Genomic DNA, 23,162 nt, shown 5'->3' with positions numbered 1-23,162 from the left:
GTGTGTCTGATATTAAAATCTAGCTCTCCAGCAGCACACCTAATTTTAAACACAATTGTCAGCAAAAGCAGCATCACTCCTCCCATTAAAAATGACAAAATGAAGGTAAGAGGACTTTATTCTAACAACTATATACCTACAATACATTTTTAAATCTGTTGTTGTATGTTTGTACCTATTACAAGGGGGCAGCACTGGCGGGTACAAAGACCAGGCACAAGCAGCTCTCTGCCTCTCTTGGTGATTAGACTGTGACGAGAGCAGGAGCATAGATCTAGCTCAGGGATACTAGTGTGGTCAGACATAGCTACTGTATATAAACATTGTAACCTTTCTACTGGTATTGATACTTAAAGTAAGAACTCACGCAGTTGTTAAATTCTGTTACTCAATAAACCTTTCAATACCTCTGGACGACTTCGAGCCTTCTTCATCAAGGTGCAGAAAGCCCCTGCAGCAACTGGATCGAGTAACACATGTTACATACAGTAGTGCTACCAAACACACTACAGTAAGGTAACAAAAAGACAGAGAACAATAGATGTGGAGTTCAGTATGCGTGTTTGAGTCCAAAGTGGGTGATCTCAAATGGCAATATTCGTTTCACGGCAAGACAGGAATTGCAGAGGAACAAAGGGATTTGGGTAAAAGCAAATTACTGCGGATGCTGGAATCTGAAACAAAAACATAAAATACTGAACAATCGCAGCAGGTCTGACAGCATCTGTGAAGAGCTTTCACAAAGAGCCTTCCAGTCTCGAAACATTAGCTCCCTTCGCTCTCTGTAGATGCTGCCAGACCTGCCACGATTGTCAGTATTTTCGGTCTTTGTAAGGGATTTGGGTGTTGAGGCACAAAGATGTTAAACACCAGTGCACTTAATAAGCCAAGCAATCAACAATTCTTATCCAGTGTTGGCATATATTTCAAGGAGTTCAAAATACAAAAGCTAAGAAAATTATTTCAGATCATAACTGGAGTGACATTTTCAGAGCTGGGTACCAAAATGTCTGGAAGAATATATTGGCTTTGGCTGTGTGGGGTTGGGTACAGTGCGGATACATCAGAATTACATACTGTACCATGGATTAAAGGATTCATGTATGCAGACAAATTGCAAAAACGAATTTTATGAATCTAGAAGATAAGGAATGATCGATTTGAGGTTTTAACTGTTTAAAAAAATTGAGTAAATAGAGGAGGAACCCCGAACAAGCAAGTATAATCTTGGAATTAGAGTTAAGCCATTCGTGATGAAACCAGAGGAACAAAAGTATAGAATTCACTCCTCAAAAAGAATGCCGATGCTGCTGAATTAACATTTTTAACAAAGTGACCTAGTCTTTTATTAAAAATATAGTTTGCAGGTGTTTGAGGACAGTTTGTCTTGGTGGGAACAGGGAACAAGGAGGCACAATGGACCCAAATCGATATTTTGATTAGTATACGGATGCCAGTTCAGAATGTAGTTAAATTAGGAAACCAAAGGCATTTGGATTATAACCAGTGTTGACTAATTGTGAAAATACTAGATCATTCATTCACATTGATTAGATTCTGGAAAAGATCAATTATTATTTGGTTGTGCTACTGGGTGTGCAGCAGGCAGTCTTGCAAAGCTATTCCTTATGTGAGGTCTAACTTTAGATGATTAAGATTGCAGAATTTTTCATTTACCAAATTCATCCACGGTATTCAATCTGCTTTGCTTCAATTTTAACATGAATTAACTTAAACTGTAGAGGTAACCCAAGTTTTGCATGCCGTTGGTGTGGTATTTTCTGCAAGTTGGAGAGATCGGGGGGTATAGTGGGATGCTGTATCATTTCCAATGTAGATCTCAAATGAGACAACAGGATATATTGTTTACCAACTTACTCTCCCAAATTATTTCATGCAACCTCAAGCTTCGATTCTTTTGGAACGAGCACTTGGGTTATGGAAGCAAATATTTCTGTTGGGTATTAAAGGGAAAAAAAACATGTGAAGCAAGCATGAGTCACAGCAAGCCGAATGAATTAGATAAAGTGAGGCATTTTCTAGATCCATCTTGAAAGGTAATTTGATGGAAATCCTACGCAAGCCAACAACCACAGTGAAGGTTAATTGCCAAGACCATGATGGGCAAGACCAAAGGTAGTTTTGTCGGAGCTGAAAACTGCTCAAGGAATTGTCACCAAAATACTTGAAAGAGAAAAGAAACTTATGTAGAAAGTCCAAACTACAATGCTAGATAGTCAGGGAAATAACACAAGCAAACAAGCATCATACTGTTCTCCTATGTAAAAGCAACACTGCCGATACTGGATACACCCCCCCCCCCCCCCCCCACCAAAAAAACCCTAAATGCCAGTCTGGTAGCTTCTGTAGAGAGAGAAATTGAGGTAACATTTCAGGTCAATGATCATTCATCAGAAATGAGGGAAGGTCAGAGTCTAGAAATTTTAACTCGCATGTCTCTCTCCACGGATGTTGCCAGAATTGCTGAAAGTTGCCCCCTTTAAATTTACTTGTACCCCAATCACTTTTTTTGGTAGAGGTCCCTTTAAATCATTTTGCATGGAAATGCATCCATAGTATTTATCTCAGAACAAGGTCTGCACGATGCTTTCCAGGTTGCTGCATGGCTGGGCAGAATGGCGGGAACATTGCTGTTGAGTATTTGCTGCATTTTCTGTTCTTAGTATAAGCACATTGGTGGGATTAGGTTATAAATATTTAAATGATAGTGAATAATTTACATAATAAGAAACACCCATCATGACTGACAACAGGATTGAATCACCAGCTGAAAATTGAAGCAGGCCAAGCCAAAATAGTTCACTGCAAAACTTTTATTCTCCAAGTAATTTTGTACATTACAGTGCTGTACGTAAATAGGGAAATAAAAATGGTTGCTTATAAAAGAAATTAAAAACTATAATATACATTATTTACAGCTTTAATCATACAGTAATTAAACCCGATTCTAGAGTCCAATGCACCTGAAATCACTGGATTGATGACGGAGGGGGACGAAATGCTAAGTGAATGTGCTGCACATACATAACCATGTACTTGAAGCCAAACTTCTTTCATTGGCAAAGTACAAGTGAGATTTTCCATTGTTATTCTTTTTAACAAACATGAAGGAACATCAAGCTTACAACTTCTGAACATCTCCGACCTGACAACAGTTCACTTTGAAAGGGTCAACAACCAAAAAGGGTTTTGTTTGAATACAAAAAGTGAGATTTATTTTCATTTTGACTAAAACATGTTGGGTGATAGGATTTTCTCCACTGCAGCAGGCCAAGATGTTGCAAACAAACAGTGTGATACATATACTATTTACATGTGGACTGAAACATTAACATTGAATTAATTTAGTTTTGTCCCGGATAATGCATTTTCCATCCATAAAATAGCAACCACACTTTTCCATTCCATTCAGATACTAGAAACTAGAAAACAAACTAGATTTTGCCTTCCATTGACATTTACAGGTAGAACAGTATAGAATTAAAGTTACATTTAAATATTCAAAACTGATTCAAATTATCCAATAACCCCAGCTTTTTTGGTTTCTTTGTGGAATCTGGCCTCAAATTGTTCAATTAGTAATACACGTGAGCTTCGGAATTAATAAAATGCAGCCCCACGCAGTGCCAAACATTTTGGTTGTTTTATTTAATTTCCTATGTAGAAGATGTCATGTGCTCCCTGCAAAGATTTTAGATATCTTTTTAAATATGTTTTGTATATAATGTTGGTTACAAACATTGTTTGGCTCCCACAGTTGGGCGAAAATCAAGAGGAGATTCGGCACTAACAGGCAGTTGAAAACTTTCCAAATGGGAGGCAACATTTCAAAAAAGCTTTGTCTCAAATCTTAAGAATGCTCCAGTTGTGAAAGGTTCCCAAGTCCTACACAAGATGGTTAACGACATTGCCATATTACTCATATTGTTTTACAGTAGTTTAAACAGGATTAGGTGAAGCAGTTCCATTCTGTTCATCAAAGTGCTCTGCTGCTTGTGAAATGGGTTGCAGAACAACAGGGCTAGAACACTGGTGCAAAGGAGGCAATCTATTCCCTCAACTGCAGGGTGCCTCATAGAACATAGAACATAGAACAGTACAGCACAGAACAGGCCCCTCGGCCCTCGATGTTGTGCCGAGCAATGATCACCCCACTCAAACCCACGTAACCCGTACACCCGTAACCCAACAATCCCCCCATTAACCCCACACTACGGGCAATTTAGCATGGCCAATCCACCTAACCCGCACATCTTTGGACTGTGGGAGGAAACCGGAGCACCCGGAGGAAACCCACGCACACACGGGGAGGACGTGCAGACTCCACACAGACAGTGACCCAGCCGGGAATCGAACCTGGGACCACTGGAGCTGTGAAGCATTGATGCTAACCACCATGCTACCGTGAGGCATGTTAGGGTAATGGCTGAACATTCATTCCTCTTACTCAATTAATCATGTTTCCTTTGATTAGTTACCAGAACTAGGAAGACTAGCTGACCTTTCCCAGGCAAAGGCTCAGTGTAGCTTCAACACTAATCATCCAATTCAGGGAATACATGGGGGGGGGGGGGGGGGGGGGGAGGGAATAAAACACTGAACATTGGACTCCTGCAGAAAAACATTTGGTCTGTTTGGTTATAGCCCACTTCCATTTCTGAACAGGCAGCAGTATCTTATGGGAAGACAATGCAAGAATATTTGCAAGCAAGGTGCAGACTCTTGTGCTGTCACCACTTCAAGATGTGGTAACAGTGCAAAACAACATCAAACCAAGATCTTGATCTTATGGCACTGAGAAATTGGACAGACCCTTTTAAAAGAAAAACCCAGAATTACCTGGAATTCGGGATAAATACTGAAAGAGCAAAGCTGCATCATCTCATCCCACCTCCTCATTCCCTCCTTAAAGGAATAGTGCATTACCGATTTATGCCTGTTTCATGCTGAAAGATTGCAATGTCGGAAAGTCATCTGATATCAGTGCAGATTTCTGGTATTTGATAAGAACTTTTCTCAGGCTTTTAAAAAAAAAGAGACCGGCATTATATAAGGGCTGGTTTAGCTCACCAGGCTAAATCGCTGGCTTTTCAAGCAGGCCAGCAGCACGGTTCGATTCCTGTACAAGCCTCCCCGGACAGGCGCCGGAATGTGGTGACTAGGGGCTTTTCACAGTAACTTCATTGAAGCCTATTCGTGACAATAAGCGATTTTCATTTCAAGTAACCAAATCTGACTGCATACCATAATGTTCCCCACCACTCCCTGTCATGCGTTGAGAAAGACTAGCAGCTGGAATGGTCATCCCAATTCCTGTATTTAAAAAAAAAGAGAGGAAACAAAGCACCTGAAGCAAGAGTTTTTTAAAAATCATATATATCAATGCTTGACGATCAGATATCCAAGCTTGCAGATATGGTTTGCAAAATGATTGCAGGAAATAACAATGATCCATAGAAAGACTAAGGCAAAGCAAAAATAAGAGGTGGAGTTGATTGTGGGCAAGTGTGAGTTCATCTACTTTCACTAAGAGAAAACAAATTGGAATATTCTTTTAAATGGTGAAAGATTAAGAATTATGTTGGAGCAAAAGGGAGTCAGATGTCAACATGCACAGTTAGCACTCAGGTAAAACATGAAATCAAAGATTGTTGGAAGCCAGATTGCTGCTTCACCAATTACCTTTCCTCTAATAAAAGGTTAGGGATGTTCTTGGATGATTGCACACTATTCAGTACCATTTACAACTCCTCAGATACTAAAGCATCTGTGGTCAAATGCAGCAAGACCTAGAGAACATTCAGACTTGGGCTGTTGTATGGTGCAAATTTATTTACCAAGTACCAATCATCTCCAACAAGAGAGAATCTCACCATCTCCCTTGATATTCAACAGTATTACTATCACCGAATTCAGGATTGCAATTGACCATAAACTTAACTGAAATAGCCATATAAACACCGTCTACAAAAACTGGTTAAGGAATTCTGCAGTCATTAAATTGCACCCTCTGCCCTGCCCCCCCCCCCCCCCCCCCCCCCCCCATCAACTGTCCACCAACTACAATGCATAAGTCAGGAGTATGATGGCATACTCTCCAATTGCCTGAATGTGTGCAGCTCCAACAACATCCAAGCCAAATCAGCCAGCTTGATCAGCACCTTACCCTCCACTACCAACACAGTGACAGCAGTGTGTATAATCTACAGGATGAATCGCTGTAACACATCGGGCAATAAATGCTGGCCTCGACAATGATGCCCACATGCCAAGGGAGTGAATAAGTTAAAAACTATCCGGACTGGAATTCTAAGTGGGAAATTTATGCCCTGGTTGTACAGAGCCTTGATCAGACCTCATCTGGAGCACTACTTTCAATTATGGCAATTTCAAAGATGATTTATTGGCTTTGGATGGGGGGGTATAAACATAGAACATACAGTTCAAAAGGAGGCCATTCGGCCCATCGAGTCTGCACCGACCCACTTAAGCCCTCACTTCAACCTTTAACCCAATAACCTTTTTGGACACTAAGGGCAATTTAGCGTGGCCAATCCAGCTAACCTGCACCTCTTTGGGAGGAAACTGGAGCACCCGGAGGAAACCCACCGAGACACGGGGAGAACGTGCAGACTCCACACAGTGACCCAACAGGGAATCGAACCTGGGACCCTGGCACTGTTAAGCCACATTGCTAACCACTATGCTACCGTGCTGCCCACAGATAAAGATCCTTTATTGTCACAAGTAGGCTTACATTAACACTGTGAATTACTATGTAAAGCCCCGAGTCGCCACATTCCGGCGACTGTTTGGGTATATAGAGGCAGAATTAAGAATTCTCAGCTGGTACTGGAATTGAACCCACGCTGATGGCCTTGTTCTGCATCACAAACCAGCTGTCTAGCCCACTGAGCTAAACCAGCCCCTAAAGTAGCTAAACAGAACAGAAATTTTGGATTTTTAAAAATAAAAAAAAAGTATGCTTAGGATACTGCCTCTTCTTTTTATTTCTGCACAACAGTTAGAATGGGTTACCTTCTTTTGCAGAAACGTTTTCTATGCACTTAACAAGCCCATCACATGATAGGAATCACTGCAGCTGAATATTTAGTTTTTGTTTCTTGACAAATGTTTGCTAGTTCTTTAGCTATTAGTTCACCCCTCCCCAAAAAAATGTAATAAGAATGTTTGGCAGAAAGAAAAAGCATTCCATGCAAGCTGAAAAAAAAGTGCAATTGCATATAGTCACAAATACATATAATACCTCGGGGAAAAGACCTGGCATTCAGGAGCTTTTAGTTGATGAAGGTTAAATTCTTCTGAATATATTTTTAAAATTGTAAACTCACAACGTTGACGGAGGGAAACAATATAGACTTTCTGGGAGTATTCACAGTTAACACTTGTAAGAGTGATGACAATGTTTGGTGAAATAATTTTTTATGGTTAAATCATTTTTATTTAAAAGATTTGTGGGTTCATCACCTATTCAAGTCACATGCCCGTCATTCCTACAGCTCATTTCTCCATCTTTTCAGGGAGCTAAAAGGGCAATGAAGTAACCAAGTAAATGAAAACGATAATTATAAACCAGTAAAATTAACAAAAGATATAGAAAGGAGGTGAATCAAAACAAAAATTCACAGCAAGCTTGTTAGCTCGAAGGGCCAGTTAACATTTCAGATGCAATTCCTTTATCAGAACCAAGCATTCCTTCTTCAGCTCACCAAGCGAGTTATCTTCCAGTTTTCATTCCTGATTAAGGGTTTTGCACTAGAAATGTTAAGCTGCCTTTTGGCTTTGCACCTAATGTATATTTTCACTATTTTATGTTACTGATTTTCAGAAATTCCAATTATTAGAAATCTTAAATAATTCAGCATACCTTCCACAAATGTCTTCACTGAAAATTGGAACATGTGCAATGCCTCAAATACCCATTCACAGTGACCAAGGTGCCCGATACTCGATTTAAACCCAATGAAATATGGTTTACTGACTAGGAGTCATTCCTAAAGATTCCAAAACAAAGGACGAACGTAGACTAGAGATTTTCCAAATCAAATGCAGACTCTATCAGCCCATTTCAAAAGAATGGCATATGGTCAGTGGGACAATCAGAAAATCTTGGCCTTTTGCAGCACGATACCTACAGACCTGCATCCACATTGGCATCAATAAACTGCCAAAGACCAAATTTCTCACCCTGTAGTATCTGAGAGATGAGCGTGATCAAACAAACGATGATTACTGAGGCTTTGCTCAGAAAATTAATCAGGATGATCCAAATAAAGGCTACTCAAATTCATATAATTCATTTAAACAAAGATGGAGGTCGGAGCCTGGCCCATCGTGGTTGAGTAGGTGAATGGGCACACAACATGAATGTTCTGTGTAACTACCCTTTAATTTTACACTAAACAGTAATCCGATTGGCTCAGATCCACATTGTGAACTGCTTTTACAGACTGAGTCACCACCATGGAAGCTCTAGGGCTGTCATTTTAAGAATAGCCGTAGGAAATTAGTTACGGATTCCTCATCAGTGGTATGGGTTAGTTATCCAAGTTATCCAGTCTACAGGGGAGAGGAGTGGTGGCTAATATTTGAGAACAGTAAATTCCAGTAATGCTATTCTATGACTTCCAGTACGCATGTTACTTCACATTTTAGTGCACCATGCTTTATACTGTGGATATTTTACTGTTCTTTTTTTCTAATTCTGGAGATTGAAAACAGCTTAAAGTTGGGCTGAAGTCAGCCTTTGTCAAGTCTGTATAGAGTAACTGAAAAACGTTTAAAACACACCTAAGGGTATTCAATAAGCTCTTACTTTATATCGGTTACAAATGCAAGATATTTCAAAACACAGATACATCGTGATAATTTTTAGACAGCAGATATATTGCAACTTCAAATTAAAGAAGCAATAGCTGGAGAAGAATTGCACCTTACTATCTAGCAAGTGGAGAACACAGCATTGGACAAAAAAAACCCCAAACTTTCAGGTATTTGATTTGAACCATGATAAATACTGATCTTTAATTAAGTATAAAAATATAGGTTAGACTTTGTTCTGAGAAATTAATTTTTGGATCAATAAAGTGGTAAAATATTCATAAGAAATTTAACAGAAGATGATGTTAATCTTGAGGCAGTGAGATTTATCTGCAGAACTCCACTCTGGAATACTAGCAGACACCATTTGAGTATTCTTAGCATAAGCAGGAAAACGGTGTTAAATGCAGGTGAAAAGGAACGTGAAACAATGCTAAATTGATATTTTAGTCACTCATACCTATACAACTATTAAAAGCCTGGATAAGCCAGGCAGGTAAACACATATCAAACTAATTTCAGCATTGATGGCAGTGGTTTGGAAGCAGATACAATCCGAGGAGGATCTAAAGGGCGATTTCATTTTATCCAAAGGTTTAACAGCTGTCTTGGAACATATATGAGTTTCAGAGCCTCAGATGCTCTACAGTCTACCTGCACACTGTCAATCTGTAGATATTCATCCCTCGCAGCAATAGTAAGAATAAAACATGTACAATGGAATTTTCCAAAACATGTACAGAACAAAGCTAAGTGCGTCACCGCCATGGATGGATTTGCGCTACATTTGCAGTCAGGCACCACTATATTTTTGAATCCCAGTCCTCTCTAGAAAATGTATTTCCAAACTTGGAGATTACGAAGCCAAGCATTTAAGAAAATGAGGTTGAAGAGAAGATTTTAAAAGTCCAGTCCAGCTATCAAGATGTTCCTTTGCCTTTTCTGTCCCTACTGATATTTTGTTAACAGCTTGAAGACAAAGGTTGTCATTTCTAGATTCAGTAAAAGGTTTACTTGCTGGCTGGGTCCAAAGGACAGCATAGGTACAAATTGGAGTAGGTGACTTAACTAAATGCAGTACATGCCTCTCACCTGCATACTTTTTCAGCATAACTCTTAAATAGAAGGCAAGATGGCGTGTGGAGGATAATGTGGAGAAAAATCGATAACTACCAGAAGTCAGTAATTTTTTTTCTGATAAAACCAGCAGCGCCACATTAGACTAGTTTGTACATCAGACACATGTTGTATGGTCTGCTGTTTCCGTGAATGCAAAGCAAGGCTGAGAGAGGGGGCAGGTTACCATCAAATATCAGAGATAAATCTTCCATTGAACACATTTCTTTAAATTGAAATCGGTATTGATCCTCTTTGGAGGCAGCTCGAAATTTACGAATGATAAATATTAGGGGCACCCATGAACATTTTAACACCAAGACAAACTAATCCCGATATCCTGGCCTCCACAAATACATTAGTTAGTACAATGAAATTAAAAGCAGTCTGGAACAAACCACATGGATCTTAATGCTTTTAGAACCACAACCTCGAGCAGTTAGAATTCAAGCTATATAAAAGGGATTCACTTCAGCTAAACAAAAAAGTGAACTAGCAGCACATCAATGGGCAACATCCCACTGATCATCATTTGTAAATGAATGTATAGATTTACAAATCTTTGGTTCCAGTCCTAGTTTAAATGTTACAAATAAATCGAAACGTGCAAGTGTTTTCATCCATCCAATACTAAATAAAGCCCATCTTTTGCACCATCAAGCAGGAGACCTATGTATACTCTGAAACTCCCTCCATAGCGGAGGTATCCCTGGGCAGTTCCAGCTGTTCATTTTACTATAGTCATGTGGTTGAAACAGACATGCTTAAGTACACATTATCAATGTTTCCAACATAAGTTTGAGGAGCAGCATGCAAACTTAAAAACTTGAATGTAGCCTGCTCAGGAGAGCCGTCTGGAAAGAACTGCACAGCAACTTTCGCTTCGGAGGCTGATCCTGTAAACCACTGTACAGCCATTTGAACCATAGAAGGAAAATCTCCATGAGGCAAGGGTGGAGTTGGGTAGTCATGAATTTCACAATCAATCATTCAGGAATATTAATCATATTTTCCTAATTCCGCTATGAATTGCAAACTGGGTGAATAATGGTTCTTGTGGGGTTTTTGCTGCTGGCATGCACCCTGCTAAAAGCTAGCTTGTGCACAATCGTGTTGGCCAAAAGTGACATGCTCAATAAGCAACAAGTGAGAATCCCAGTCAAGTCATTTGTTGGAATAGCAGGAAGCTTCATGTGCATTTTGAAGCTGCAGTAATGAACAGAAGCAAGGTTGATCATTACGAAAGTTAACATGTCATTGTATTTAAACCTATTCACCTGGCGGGGCTTTTCGATCATCACAATACAAACACAAAAACAGTATTCTCTGGTTTGTGGGAGAAGTGGGGGGGGGGGGGGGGGGTGAAATCAGGGAACACCATGTCCGACTATTGTAATGATCATACTCATTTATGCACAGGAGTAAACATCTCCCCAGAGTCCATTTTTTATACCATCATTCACATTTTCAAAATAATGTTTAAAAACTTCCAAGTTTGGCACGTGTAATACTGACACTCTCCCTGCAGTTTGTACTAGAGTGCATTTACAGTTGTGTGCAGCAGTCACCACTAACGGTCAATATGACTGGTAACTGTACAAAATCCTTTGCTTGTGAGGCTTCGTTGACTCGTTAGTCACCTTCATTGTCCTCCTTTCTGAAAAAAGCACAAATGGTGCTGTAGTGCAGAGATCCAAACAGCAGACTTGATTTTTTTCGTTACTCGCCTGGAGATCGCAAAATACTTTGCATCTTTCACACAACTTCCTGACCTTGCAAGTTGGCATACAATTCTGGTGTCTTTCAGCAGGTTTTCTTATTCCCCCTCAAACTTTTATTTTCGTCACCCACGTTAAGAACTCCAGCAGTACTTGCTTAGTTCGTTGAAATCTTCCCTCAAAGGGTGGCTAGAATCCTTGAGAAGGAGATGACAACTGTGAGCACTGTCTGTCCAGCACCAAATACCAACGCCTCAAGTGGAGCCATGGTCTTCCCCGCTACCCTGTACACACCAGCCACTGCTGCACCTAGCAAAACAGAAAGTAAGTCACAAATATTAAATACTGAACATTAAATTATTCTGAACTTAAAAAGATATTCTAGCAAAATAAATTTAATATACATTTTCAAATACAGGCAAGGTTTTCAACCAGCATTTTGGGGCAGTTTTTGTACATTGTGTGCAGGAGGATTTCCTGACACAATATGTGGATAGGGCGACAAGAGGGGGGGCCACATTGGATTTGGTACTGGGTAATGAACCGGGCCAAGTGTTAGATTTGTTTGTGGGAGAGCACTTTGGAGATGGTGACCACAATTCGGTGTCTTTCACTATTGCAATGGCGAGGGATAGGGCCATATGGCAGGGCAAGGTTTATAATTGGGGGAGGGGTAATTATGATCCGATTAAGCAAGAGTTAGGCAGCATAAGATGGGAACAGAAACTGTCAGGGAAAGGCAGAAGTGGAGCTTGTTCAAGGAACAAATACTGCGTGTCCTTGATAGGTATGTCCCTGTCAGGCAGGGAGGAAATGGCAGTGTGAGGGAACAGTGGTTCACAAAAGAGGTTGAATGTCTTGTCAAGAGGAAAAAGGAAGAGTATGTAAGGATGAGAAAACAAGCTTCAGTTGGGTCGCTTGAGGGTTACAAGGTAGCAAGGAATGAGCTTAAAAGAAAGGGCCTAGGAGAGCGAGGAGGGGGCATGAGAAGTCGTTGGCGGGTCAGATCAAGGAAAACCCCAAGGCTTTTTACTCTTATGTGAGAAATAAAAGAATGAGCAGGGTGAGGGCAGGACCAGTCAAGGACAGTATGGGATATTGTGCATGGAGTCAGAAGAAATAGGAGAGGCGTTGAATGAACACTTTTCTTCAGTGTTCACCAAGGAGAGGGGCCATGTTTTTGAGGCTGACCGTGTGATACAGGCGGGTAGGCTGGAGGAAGTAGATGTTCTGAGGAAGGATGTATTAGCAATTTTGAAAAACCTGAGGGTCGACAAGTCCCCTGGGCCAGATGGGATATATCCAAGGATTCTTTGGGAGGCAAGGGATGAGATTGCAGAGCCTTTGGCTTTGATCTTTGGGTCCTCACTGTCCACAGGCATAGTGCCAGAGGACTGGAGAGTGGCGAATGTTGTTCCTCTGTTCAGAAAGGGAATAGGAATGACCCTGGTAATTATAGGCCAGTTAGTCTTACTTCGGTGGTCGGTAAGTTAATGGAAAAGGTCCTGAAGGATAGGATTTATGACCACTTGGAAAGATGCTGCTTAATCCGGGATAGTCAACACGGATTAGTCTTGCCTCACAAATTTCTAAGTGTGCAGATGAAAGTAGAGCAGTTGATGTCGTATACATGGATTTTAGTAAGGCGTTTGATAAGGTTCCCCATGGTCGGCTCATGAAGAAAGTAAGGAGGTGTGGGATAGAGGGAAATTTGGCCAATTGGATAAGTAACTGGCTATCACATAGAAGACAGAGGATGGTGGTGGATGGAAAATTTTCAGACTGGAGACCAGTTACCAGCGATATACCACAGGGATCAGTGCAGGGTCCTCTGCTATTTGTGATTTGCATCAATGACTTGGAGGAGGGGGCTGAAGGGTGGGTCAGTAAATTTGCTGATGACACCAAGATTGGTGGAGTAGTGGATGAGGTGGAGGGCTGTTGTAGGCTACAAAGAGACATTGATAGGATGCAGAGCTGGGCCAAAAAATGGCAGATGGAGTTTAACCCTGATAAGTGCGAGGCGATTCATTTTGCTAGAAAAAAATTGAATGTGGATTACAGGCTCAAGGGCAGGGTTCTGGGGAATGTGGAGGAACAGAGAGATCTTGGGGTTCATGTCCACAGATCTCTGAAGGTTGCCACTCAAGTGGATAGAGCCGTGAAGGCGGCTTATAGTGTGTTAGCGTCTATTAACAGGGGGCTTGAGTTTAAGAGCCATGGGGTTATGCTGCAATTATACATGACCATGGTGAGACCACATTTGGAGTATTGTGTGCAGTTCTGGTCACCTCACTATAGGAAGGATGTGGAAGCGTCGGGAAGGGTCCAAGTGAGATTTACCAGGATGCTGCCTGGTTTGCAGGATAGGTGTTATGAGGAAAGGTTGAGGGAGCTAGGGCTTTTCTCTTTGGAGCGGAGGAGGATGAGAGGCGACTTAATAGGTTTATAAGATGATGAGGGGGATAGATAGAGTGGACGTTCAGACACTATTTCCTCGGGTGGATGTAGCTGTTACAAAGGGGCATAACTACAAGATTCAAGGTGGGAGATATAGGAGGGATGTCCGAGGTAGGTTTTTTACTCGGAGAGTGGTTAGAGTGTGGAATGGACTGCCATTGTGATAGTGGAGTCGGACACTTTAGGAACTTTCAAGCGGTTATTGGATAGGCATATGGAGCACACTAGAATGACAAGGAGTGGGATAGCTTGAACTTGGTTTCGGACAATGCTCGGCACAACATCGAGGGCCGAAGGGCCTGTTCTATGCTGTTCTGTTCTATGTTCTATAAATTGTGTACTTCAAAGTTGATAGAAGTCACCAGGGCCACCAGATGGGATGTATTGAAGGGTGCTGAGGGGAGCAAGGGTAGAAATGGCAGAGGTACTGGCTACAATCTTCCAATCATCTTTAGATACAGGTTTGGTGTCAGAGGATTGGAGAGTTCAAAAAAAAGTGCAAGGATAAACAGTATTTAGAAATGATACTCGGGTACAGAAGTAACAGCTGCAGAGTGGATTTAAGTCAGTGCAGATCTGATAAAAGTAAATTGTGTTTAACTATTTTAATTGAGTTTTTGATGAGTTAACAGAGGGTCGATGAGGATAACAGTAATGTTGATTGGGGCACCTGGACTTCCAAATGGCATTTGAAGTACCACATAATAGACTTGCCAGCAAAAAACATCTAAAAACTTCATTTAGATTAATCGATTATGGTCAATACGGCTTTATTAAGATAGATCCTATCTGACTAACTTGATTGAAATTTTTGAGGTGGCAATAAGTAGAGTCGAAGAGGGTAGCATGTTCGATTAACCTGCATGGATTTTAGCAAGGCTTTTGATAAGAGTCAATTAGCTCAATGGATGGAGCAAAAGACAATAGACAAACATGTGTTTTTGTGACTATTTCCACTGGATTTCCACAAGGCTCAGTCTAATTTTTTTGTGGTATTATAATCATTAATATTGAAACATGGGGCAAGACTAAGAGGTATCAAAAATTGGCCATGTGGTTGATAGTGTGAAACAGTGGTGGGTAGCCTGTGGCTCATGTGCCACATGTAGCCTGTTGAGTCTTGCCCACTGTGCAGACGGAAAGAGGAATCACGCCATTACAAAGTGTATTTTGTTTTGAGGATGGTGAGGCTGTGAGGTTCCAATAATTCAAACAGAAGGCCAAGGCAATCTGGGTACGCACGCACAGGAAGACCGTTGTATTCAGTGCCAGAGAACACATGGAAGGCTACGCGTCTTGGTATTGATTTGATGTCTGTTCTCTGCTTTGCTCTCGCCTTTTTTACAGGTTACAAACCAAGAGCTGATAAGTGGATTATGCTGGATAGCTGTTTCTCAGTCTACATGGACATGAATGGCCTCGTTCTAGGATTCATTCCTTGGTGTTAATGCTGTGGATCTTGCCAATGGATCAATTATCACCATCCTTCACTGCATCTTCCACCAGAACATCCATTTGTTTTTGAAAAAGCACCTCATAATTCATGAGCTTATTGTTGGAAAAAACATCATCATCATGGTGTTGACAGAAGCTTGGCCATCTCTCCCCACCTGCCCTATCCAAACTACAATGGTGGCCCTATTGCATATTGGCCGGTCCCCCTTCTGGTCTTTTAAGCATCTCACCTTGTTCCAAACTCTTGTGTCGCATTTAAATTCTTTGTTCTCTGATGCATACCAAGAACAAAAAGAACAAAGAAACATGCAGCACAGAACAGGCCCTTCACGTCTGCACCGACCATGCTGCCCGTCAAACCCAAATACTTCTACACTTCTGGGGTCCGCATCCCTCTATTCCCATCCTATTCTTGTATTTGGCAAGACATCCCTTAAGCATCTCTATCATACTTGCTTACACCATCCCTTCCAGCAGCGAGTTCCAGGCACCCACTACCCACTGTGTAAAAAAACTTTCCTCGCACATCTCCTCTAAACATTGAAACTTACAGAATACAAAGAGGCCTAGATAGAGTGGACATGGAGAGGATGTTTCCACTAGTAGGAGAAACCAGAACCCGAGGGCACAGCCTCAGACTGAAGGGACGATCTTTTAAAACGGAAATGAGGAGGAATTTCTTCAGGCAGAGGGTGGTGAGTCTGTGGAACTCATTGCCACTGAAGGCTGCTGAGGCCAAATCACCAAGTCTCTTTAAGACAGAGATAAATAGGTTCTTGATTAATAAGCAGATCAGGACTTAGGGGAATGTCAGGAGAATGGACATGATAAACATATCAGTCATGATGGAATGGCGCAGACACAATGGGCCGAATGGCCCATTTTGTTCCTATATATCTTATGGCCGACACCATCCAGGACAAAGTAGCTCGCTTGCCTGGCACCCCTTTCATAAACATTCATTTCCTCTACGACCGACGCACAGTAGAAGCAGTGTGCATCATTCATAAGATGCACTGTAGGAACTCCAAGACTAAGAACAAAGAACAAAGAAAATTACAGCACAGGAACAGGCCCTTCGGCGCTCCCAGCCTGCGCCGATCCAGATCCTTTATCTAAACCTGTCTCCTATTTTCAAGGTCTATTTCCCTCTGTTGCCGTCCGTTCATATACCTGTCTCGATGCATCTTAAATGATGCAATCATGCCCGCCTCTACCACCTCCGCTGGTAAAGCGTTCCAGGCACCCACCACGCTCTGCGTAAAAAACTTTCCACGCACATCTCCCTTAAACTTTCCCTCTCTCACCTTGAAATCGTGACCCCTTATCACTGACACCCCCACTCTTGGAAAAAGCTTGTTGCTATCCACCCTGCCTATACCTCTCATAATTTTGTATACCTCAATCAGGTCCCCCCTCAACCTCCGTCTTTCCAACGAAAACAATCCTAATCTACTCAACCTTTCTTCATAGCTAGCACCCTCCATACCAGGCAGCATCCTGGTGAACCTCCTCTGCACCCTCTCCAAAGCATCCACATCCTTCTGGTAATGTGGCGACCAGAACTGCATGCAGTATTCCAAATGTGGCCTAACCAAAGTCCTAGACAACTGTAACATGACCTGCCTACTCTTGTACTCAATACCCTGTCCGATGAAGGCAAGCATGCTGTATGCCTTCTTGACCACTCTATCAACCTGCGTTGCCACCTTCAGGGTACAATGGACCTGAACGCCCAGATCTCTCTGTACATCAATTTTCCCCAGGACCCTTCCATTGACCATATAGTCCGCTCTTGAATTTGACCTTCCAAAATGCATCACCTCGCATTTGCCTGGATTGAACTCCATCTGCCATTTCTCTGCCCAACTCTCCAATCTATCTATATTATGTTGTATTCTCTGACAGTCCTCCTCGCTATCTGCAACTCCACCAATCTTAGTATCATCTGCAAACTTGCTAATCAGACCACCTATACTTTCGTCCATATCATTTATGTATATCACAAACAACAGTGGTCCGAGCACGGATCCCTGTGGAACACCACTAGTCACCCTTCTCCATTTTGAGACACTCCCTTCCACCACTACTCTCTGTCTCCTGTTGCCCAGCCAGTTCTTTATCCATCTAGCTAGTACACCCTGAACCCCATACGACTTCACTTTTGCCATCAACCTGCCATGGGAAACCTTATCAAATGCCTTACTAAAGTCCATAGGCTATATAGGCAGCAACTTCCAAACCCATGATGACTACCATCCAGAAAGACAAGGGCAGCAGACACCTGGATACACTACCACCTTGGAAGTTCCCCTCCAAGTAACTCACCACCCTGACTTGGAAATATATTGCTGTTCCTTCACTGTGGTTGGGTCAACATAGAACATATAGAACATAGAACACTACAGCGCAGTACGGGCCCTTCGGCCCTCGATGTTGCGCCGACCTGTGAAACCATCTGAAGCCTATCTGACCTACACTATTCCGTTTTCATCCATATGTCTATCCAGTGACCACTTAAATGCCCTTAAAGTTGGCGAGTCTACTACTATTGCAGGCAGGGCGTTCCACACCCCTACTACTCTCTGAGTAAAGAAACTGCCTCTGACAGTTTCCTATATCTATCACCCCTCAATTTAAAGCTATGTCCCCTCGTGTTGGTCATCACCATCAGAGGAAAAAGACTCTCACTGTCCACCCTATCTAACCCTCTGACTATCTTATATGTCTCTATTAAGTCACCTCTCAGCCTTCTCCTCTCTAACGAAAACAACCTCAATTCCCTGAGCCTTTCCTCGTAAGACCTTCCCTCCATACCAGGCAACATCCTAGTAAATCTCCTCTGAACCCTTTCCAAAGCTTCCACATCCTTCCTATAATGTGGTGACCAGAACTGCACGCAGTACTCCAGGTGTGGCCGCACCAGAGTTATGTACAGCTGCAGCATGACCTTGTGGTTCCGAAACTCAATCCCCCTGCTTATAAAGGCTAGCACACCATATGCCTTCTTAACAGCCCTATTAACCTGGGTGGCAACTTTCAGGGATTTATGTACCTGGATGCCGAGATCTCTCTGTTCATCTACACTACCAAGAATCTTGCCATTAGCCCAGTACTCTGCATTCCTGTTACTCCTTCCAAAGTGAACCACCTCACACTTTTCCGCATTAAACTCCATCTGCCACCTCTCAGCCCAGCTCTGCAGCTTATCTATGTCCCTCTGTATCCTATAACATCCTTCAGCACTATCCACAACTCCACCGACCTTCGTGTCATCTGCAAATTTACTAACCCATCCTTCTACACCCTCTTCCAGGTCATTTATAAAAATGACAAACTGCAGTGGCCCCAAAACAGATCCTTGCGGTACACCACTAGTAACTGAACTCCAGGATGAACATTTGCCATCAACCACCACCCTCTGTCTTCTTTCAGCTAGCCAATTACTGATCCAAACCGCTAAATCACCTTCAATTCCATACTTCCTTATTTTCTGCAATAGCCTACCGTGGGGAACCTTATCAAACGCCTTACTGAAATCCATATACACCACATCAACAGCTTTACCCTCATCCACCTGTTTGGTCACCTTCTCAAAAAACTCAATAAGGTTTGTGAGACATGACCTACCCTTCACAAAACCGTTAATCAACTTGTTCTTTTCAAGATGATTATAAACCCTATCTCTTCTAACCTTTTCCAACATTTTACCCACAACCGAAGTAAGGCTCACAGGTCTATAATTACCAGGGTTGTCTCTACTCCCCTTCTTGAACAAGGGGACAACATTTGCTATCCTCCAGTCTTCCGGCACTATTCCTGTCGACAAAGACGACATAAAGATCAAGGACAAAGGCTCTGCAATCTCCTCCCTGGCTTCCCAGAGAATCCTAGGATAAATCCCATCTGGCCCAGGGGACTTATCTATTTTGACATTTTCTAAAATTGCTAACACCTCCTCCTTTTGAACCTCAATTCCATCTAGCCTGGTCGACTGAACCTGAGTGTTCTCCTCAACAACATTGTCTTTCTCCAGTGTAAACACTGACGAAAAATATCCATTTAATGCTTCCCCTATCTCCTCTGATTCCACACACAACTTTCCACTACTATCCTTGATTGGCCCTAATCTTACTCTAGTCATTCTTTTGTTCCTGATATACCTATAGAAAGCCTTAGGGTTTTCCTTGATCCTATCCGCCAATGACTTTTCGTGTCCTCTCCTCACTCTTCTTAACTCTCCCTTTAGGTCCTTCCTAGCTAACTTGTAACTCTCAAGTGCCCTAACTGAGCCTTCATGTCTCATCCTAACATACGCCTTCTTCTTCCTCTTGACAAGTGCTTCAACTTCCTTAGTAAACCACGGTTCCCTTGCTCGACAACTTCCTCCCTGCCTGACAGGTACATACTTATCAAGGACACGCAGTAGCTGTTCCTTGAAAAAGCTCCACATTTCGATTGTACCCATCCCCTGCAGTTTCCTTCTCCATCCTATACATCCTAAATCTTGCCGAATAGCATCATAATTGCCTTTCCCCCAGCTATAATTCTTGCCTTGCGGTATATACCTATCCCTGCCCATAGCTAAAGTAAACATAACCGAGTTGTGATCACTATCACCAAAGTGCTCACCTACATCTAAATCATGGCACTTTCTCCATAACACCACTGTGAGTGTACCTTCACCTCAGACTGCGACGGTTCAAGAATGTAGCTCACACCACCTTCTTGAGGGCAACTAGGGATCGGCAACAAATGCTGGCCTTGCTCGCGAAGTCCACATCCCATAAAAATTGAATACAAATATAAATAAAAATGATCTCTAGCCCCTTTTTGATTGGGCTATGTCATGTATGGTACTTGTGTTAGGTGTCTGTGGGCCTGTGTGTCCACTGTAGGGGAGTCAAATGCCCAATAAAGGAACTGGTTCTGAAGAGTTTCTGGGATAACCCAGTGCTACCATGAAACCATCTATATCTGGTGCTCAAGTGGGATCTTTTGTTAAGCATCCAGTGAGCTAGATGTGCCTCAAGTGCTTTGATCTCCTTTTGGATCTGGACATCTTTTGCTTGGGTACTGGATCATAGGAAGAGGAATGAGGTCATTGAGCCCCTCCTACTCAATGAGATTATGGCTCATCTGTGACCTGACTTCATATACTCTCTTTTGACCCATACCGCTCAACATCTTTGGTTGCACAAGTCCACTATCTAGCATCAACTGCCATTTGCCGGCAAGTTCCAAATCTCTCCCACCCAATGCCTGGAGAAGGGTTTCCTGAAAAGTCTGTCTCCTGCCACCCACGTAATTTCCTAATCAGCTCAATGAGCTTTAACTTTAACCAAGTCTCTTGTTAGGGATATCAAATATCTTCTGGAAATCCACAGATAGAAGTCGCTTAGCAGTATAGAAATTAAGAGTACAGCTGAAACAAAGAAATGCAGTATAAATTGTTGTTTCCATTTTGAGCTTCGGTATTCTGACATCTATCCCAATATGAGTGCAAGATGAAAGGCCTTGACAGCAGGTCTCCTTTTTCAAGCAGTAAACAGATTTGGTCAAATTTGTCAGGCATGAACCCCCCTTTACAAATCCACACTCTTTGACCAGCTTAAAATTTAAAGATGCTCAGTCAGGTTCTGGCAATTTCCTGACAGCTGGAGGAGAGGTGGTGGGCACCGCAGGAGGCCTCATGTGTACCAGCAGCGTTTGTCATTCGAGGACCTGCTGGACCAGCTATGCCATCAAGACTCTGGCTGTGCACGGCACCGTGCAGCATATCTGCAAGATCATGGCGCACATGGAAACGCGGCTGTATATGGGGGGGGGGGGGGGCACACCCTCTCCTATTGGCCGTCAGGGTGACAGTTGCCCTGAACATTTACGCCACGGGGTTCTTCCAGATGCCAAGAGGGGACCTGTCGAGGTTCACGCAGACCTCGATGCACTGGTGCATCCGCAACATCACTGAAGACCTGTACGCCCGGTCGACACAATATATCAAATTTCAATGTGGATTGAGCCCACCAGGATGCCCAGTTCACCATCATTGCTGAGATTCCTCAGCTACAGTGAGTGATCGAGGGAATGCATGTCCCCCTACGAGCACCGGCCCATGATAGACCGGTCTTCACAAACCGAAAGGGGTCCACTCCATGAATGTGCACAGCTGGTGTGTGGCCACCATGCATGCCTGCGGCTGATACCCGGGCAGTGTGCATGATGTCTTCATCCTGGTAGACTCAATGGTTCCCGACACCTTCGTCGTGCACCGCCAGGTAGGTGACAGGAGTCAACCGCTGCGGTTGTGGCTGATGACCGTTATCCGAAGGCCACAGGCCGATGCGGAATGCTGCTACAACGACACCCATGGAGTGATCAGGGGTGTGTTCGAGTGGGGCGTCAGCATCCTGAAGATGCAGTTCAGGTGCCCGGACCGCTCTGGAGGGGCACACCAGTAGAGTGTTAGGAATCTCCCACATTGTGGTGGCCCGCTGCATCCCCCACAACAGCGTGTTGGAGTTGGAGGAACGCCAAGCCTCCTCTGAGGAGGAGAACAAGGGAGAGAATGGGCAGGACATGGGGCATGGGCAGGCACAGGCGGCCGAACAACGTGCGCACTTGGGCCGGTGCGCACGGGACGCTCTCCTACTTCACCAACTAGGGGGCCTAACCACCCCTACAGCCCTCCCACCCCCTGACTGACCACCCTCTCTGCCCCCCTCTCCCCTTTTGCAACCGTAGATGATGAGTTTATTTTGCACAAGTGCCCATCCAATTTCTTTGTGAAGTTCTTTTTTAAATTGAGACTGCAGAAAGTTGTGGCACAAAGGACTGCGGGGGTGGGGGAGGGGGGGGGGGGAAAGAGTGCCCTTGTTCATCAAACGCAGAAAGCCGGCATACAGGTGCAGAAGTTAATTGGAAAGATAATCAGAATTATGGCATTTATTTCAAGGATATCTCAAGTATAAAAGTAACATGGTGTTGTTGCAACTGTACAAGATTCTAGTGAAGCCACATTTAGAACACTGTACAGTTTTGCTCCCCCTATTTAACAGAAAAGGTACATCCCGGTATTGAGGGACTACAATATGAGGAAAGATTAAACAGGTTGGGTGTGTACTCCTTGAAGTTCAGAACAGAATGAGAGGTGATATGATTGAAACATACAAGATTCTTAGGGGTTACGCAGGGTGAATGTCAGGAGGATGTTGCTACTCATGAGTGTGTAGGACCAGAGGCCAAAGTCACAGAATAAGGGGGTGCTCATTGAAGACGGATTTGAGGAAGAATTTCTTTTCTGAAAAAGGATGGTGAATCTTTGGAATCCTTTACCTCAGGAAGCTGTTGAGGCGGACTCGGAGAAGGAAAGGTTCAAGGCAGGGAAGGATAGGTTTTTAAATCAGCAGGGGAAATTAAGGGTCACGGAGTTAAAGCAGTAAAATGTACTTTGAGTGTTCGATCAGCCTTGATCTCATTAAATGGCGAAGCAGGCTCAAAGGGTTGAATGGTCTACTCCTGTCTTATTTCTTATGGCTGGAAACCATTTGG

At 42.9% G+C, this 23,162-nt stretch overlaps 1 protein-coding gene across 1 annotated transcript in view; it reads right to left on the bottom strand.

Moving 5' to 3' along the window:
- Positions 1-10,048: 10,048 nt before the first annotated feature.
- The window catches only part of tmem170b (transmembrane protein 170B), a 64,350-nt gene continuing 51,236 nt past the window's right edge, over positions 10,049-23,162 (bottom strand). The window contains exon 3 of the mRNA XM_038797099.1: positions 10,049-12,005. Coding sequence (XP_038653027.1) covers positions 11,875-12,005 — 131 coding nt within the window. The 3' untranslated portion in view covers positions 10,049-11,874. The remainder of the gene's footprint in view (positions 12,006-23,162) is intronic.

The sequence above is a fragment of the Scyliorhinus canicula genome, chromosome 5 (genome assembly GCF_902713615.1).
Source record: "Scyliorhinus canicula chromosome 5, sScyCan1.1, whole genome shotgun sequence".
Classification (NCBI taxonomy): Eukaryota; Metazoa; Chordata; class Chondrichthyes; order Carcharhiniformes; family Scyliorhinidae; genus Scyliorhinus; species Scyliorhinus canicula.
Note: the sequence above shows the minus strand (reverse complement) of the source record. Positions and strands in the feature narration are given on the sequence as shown.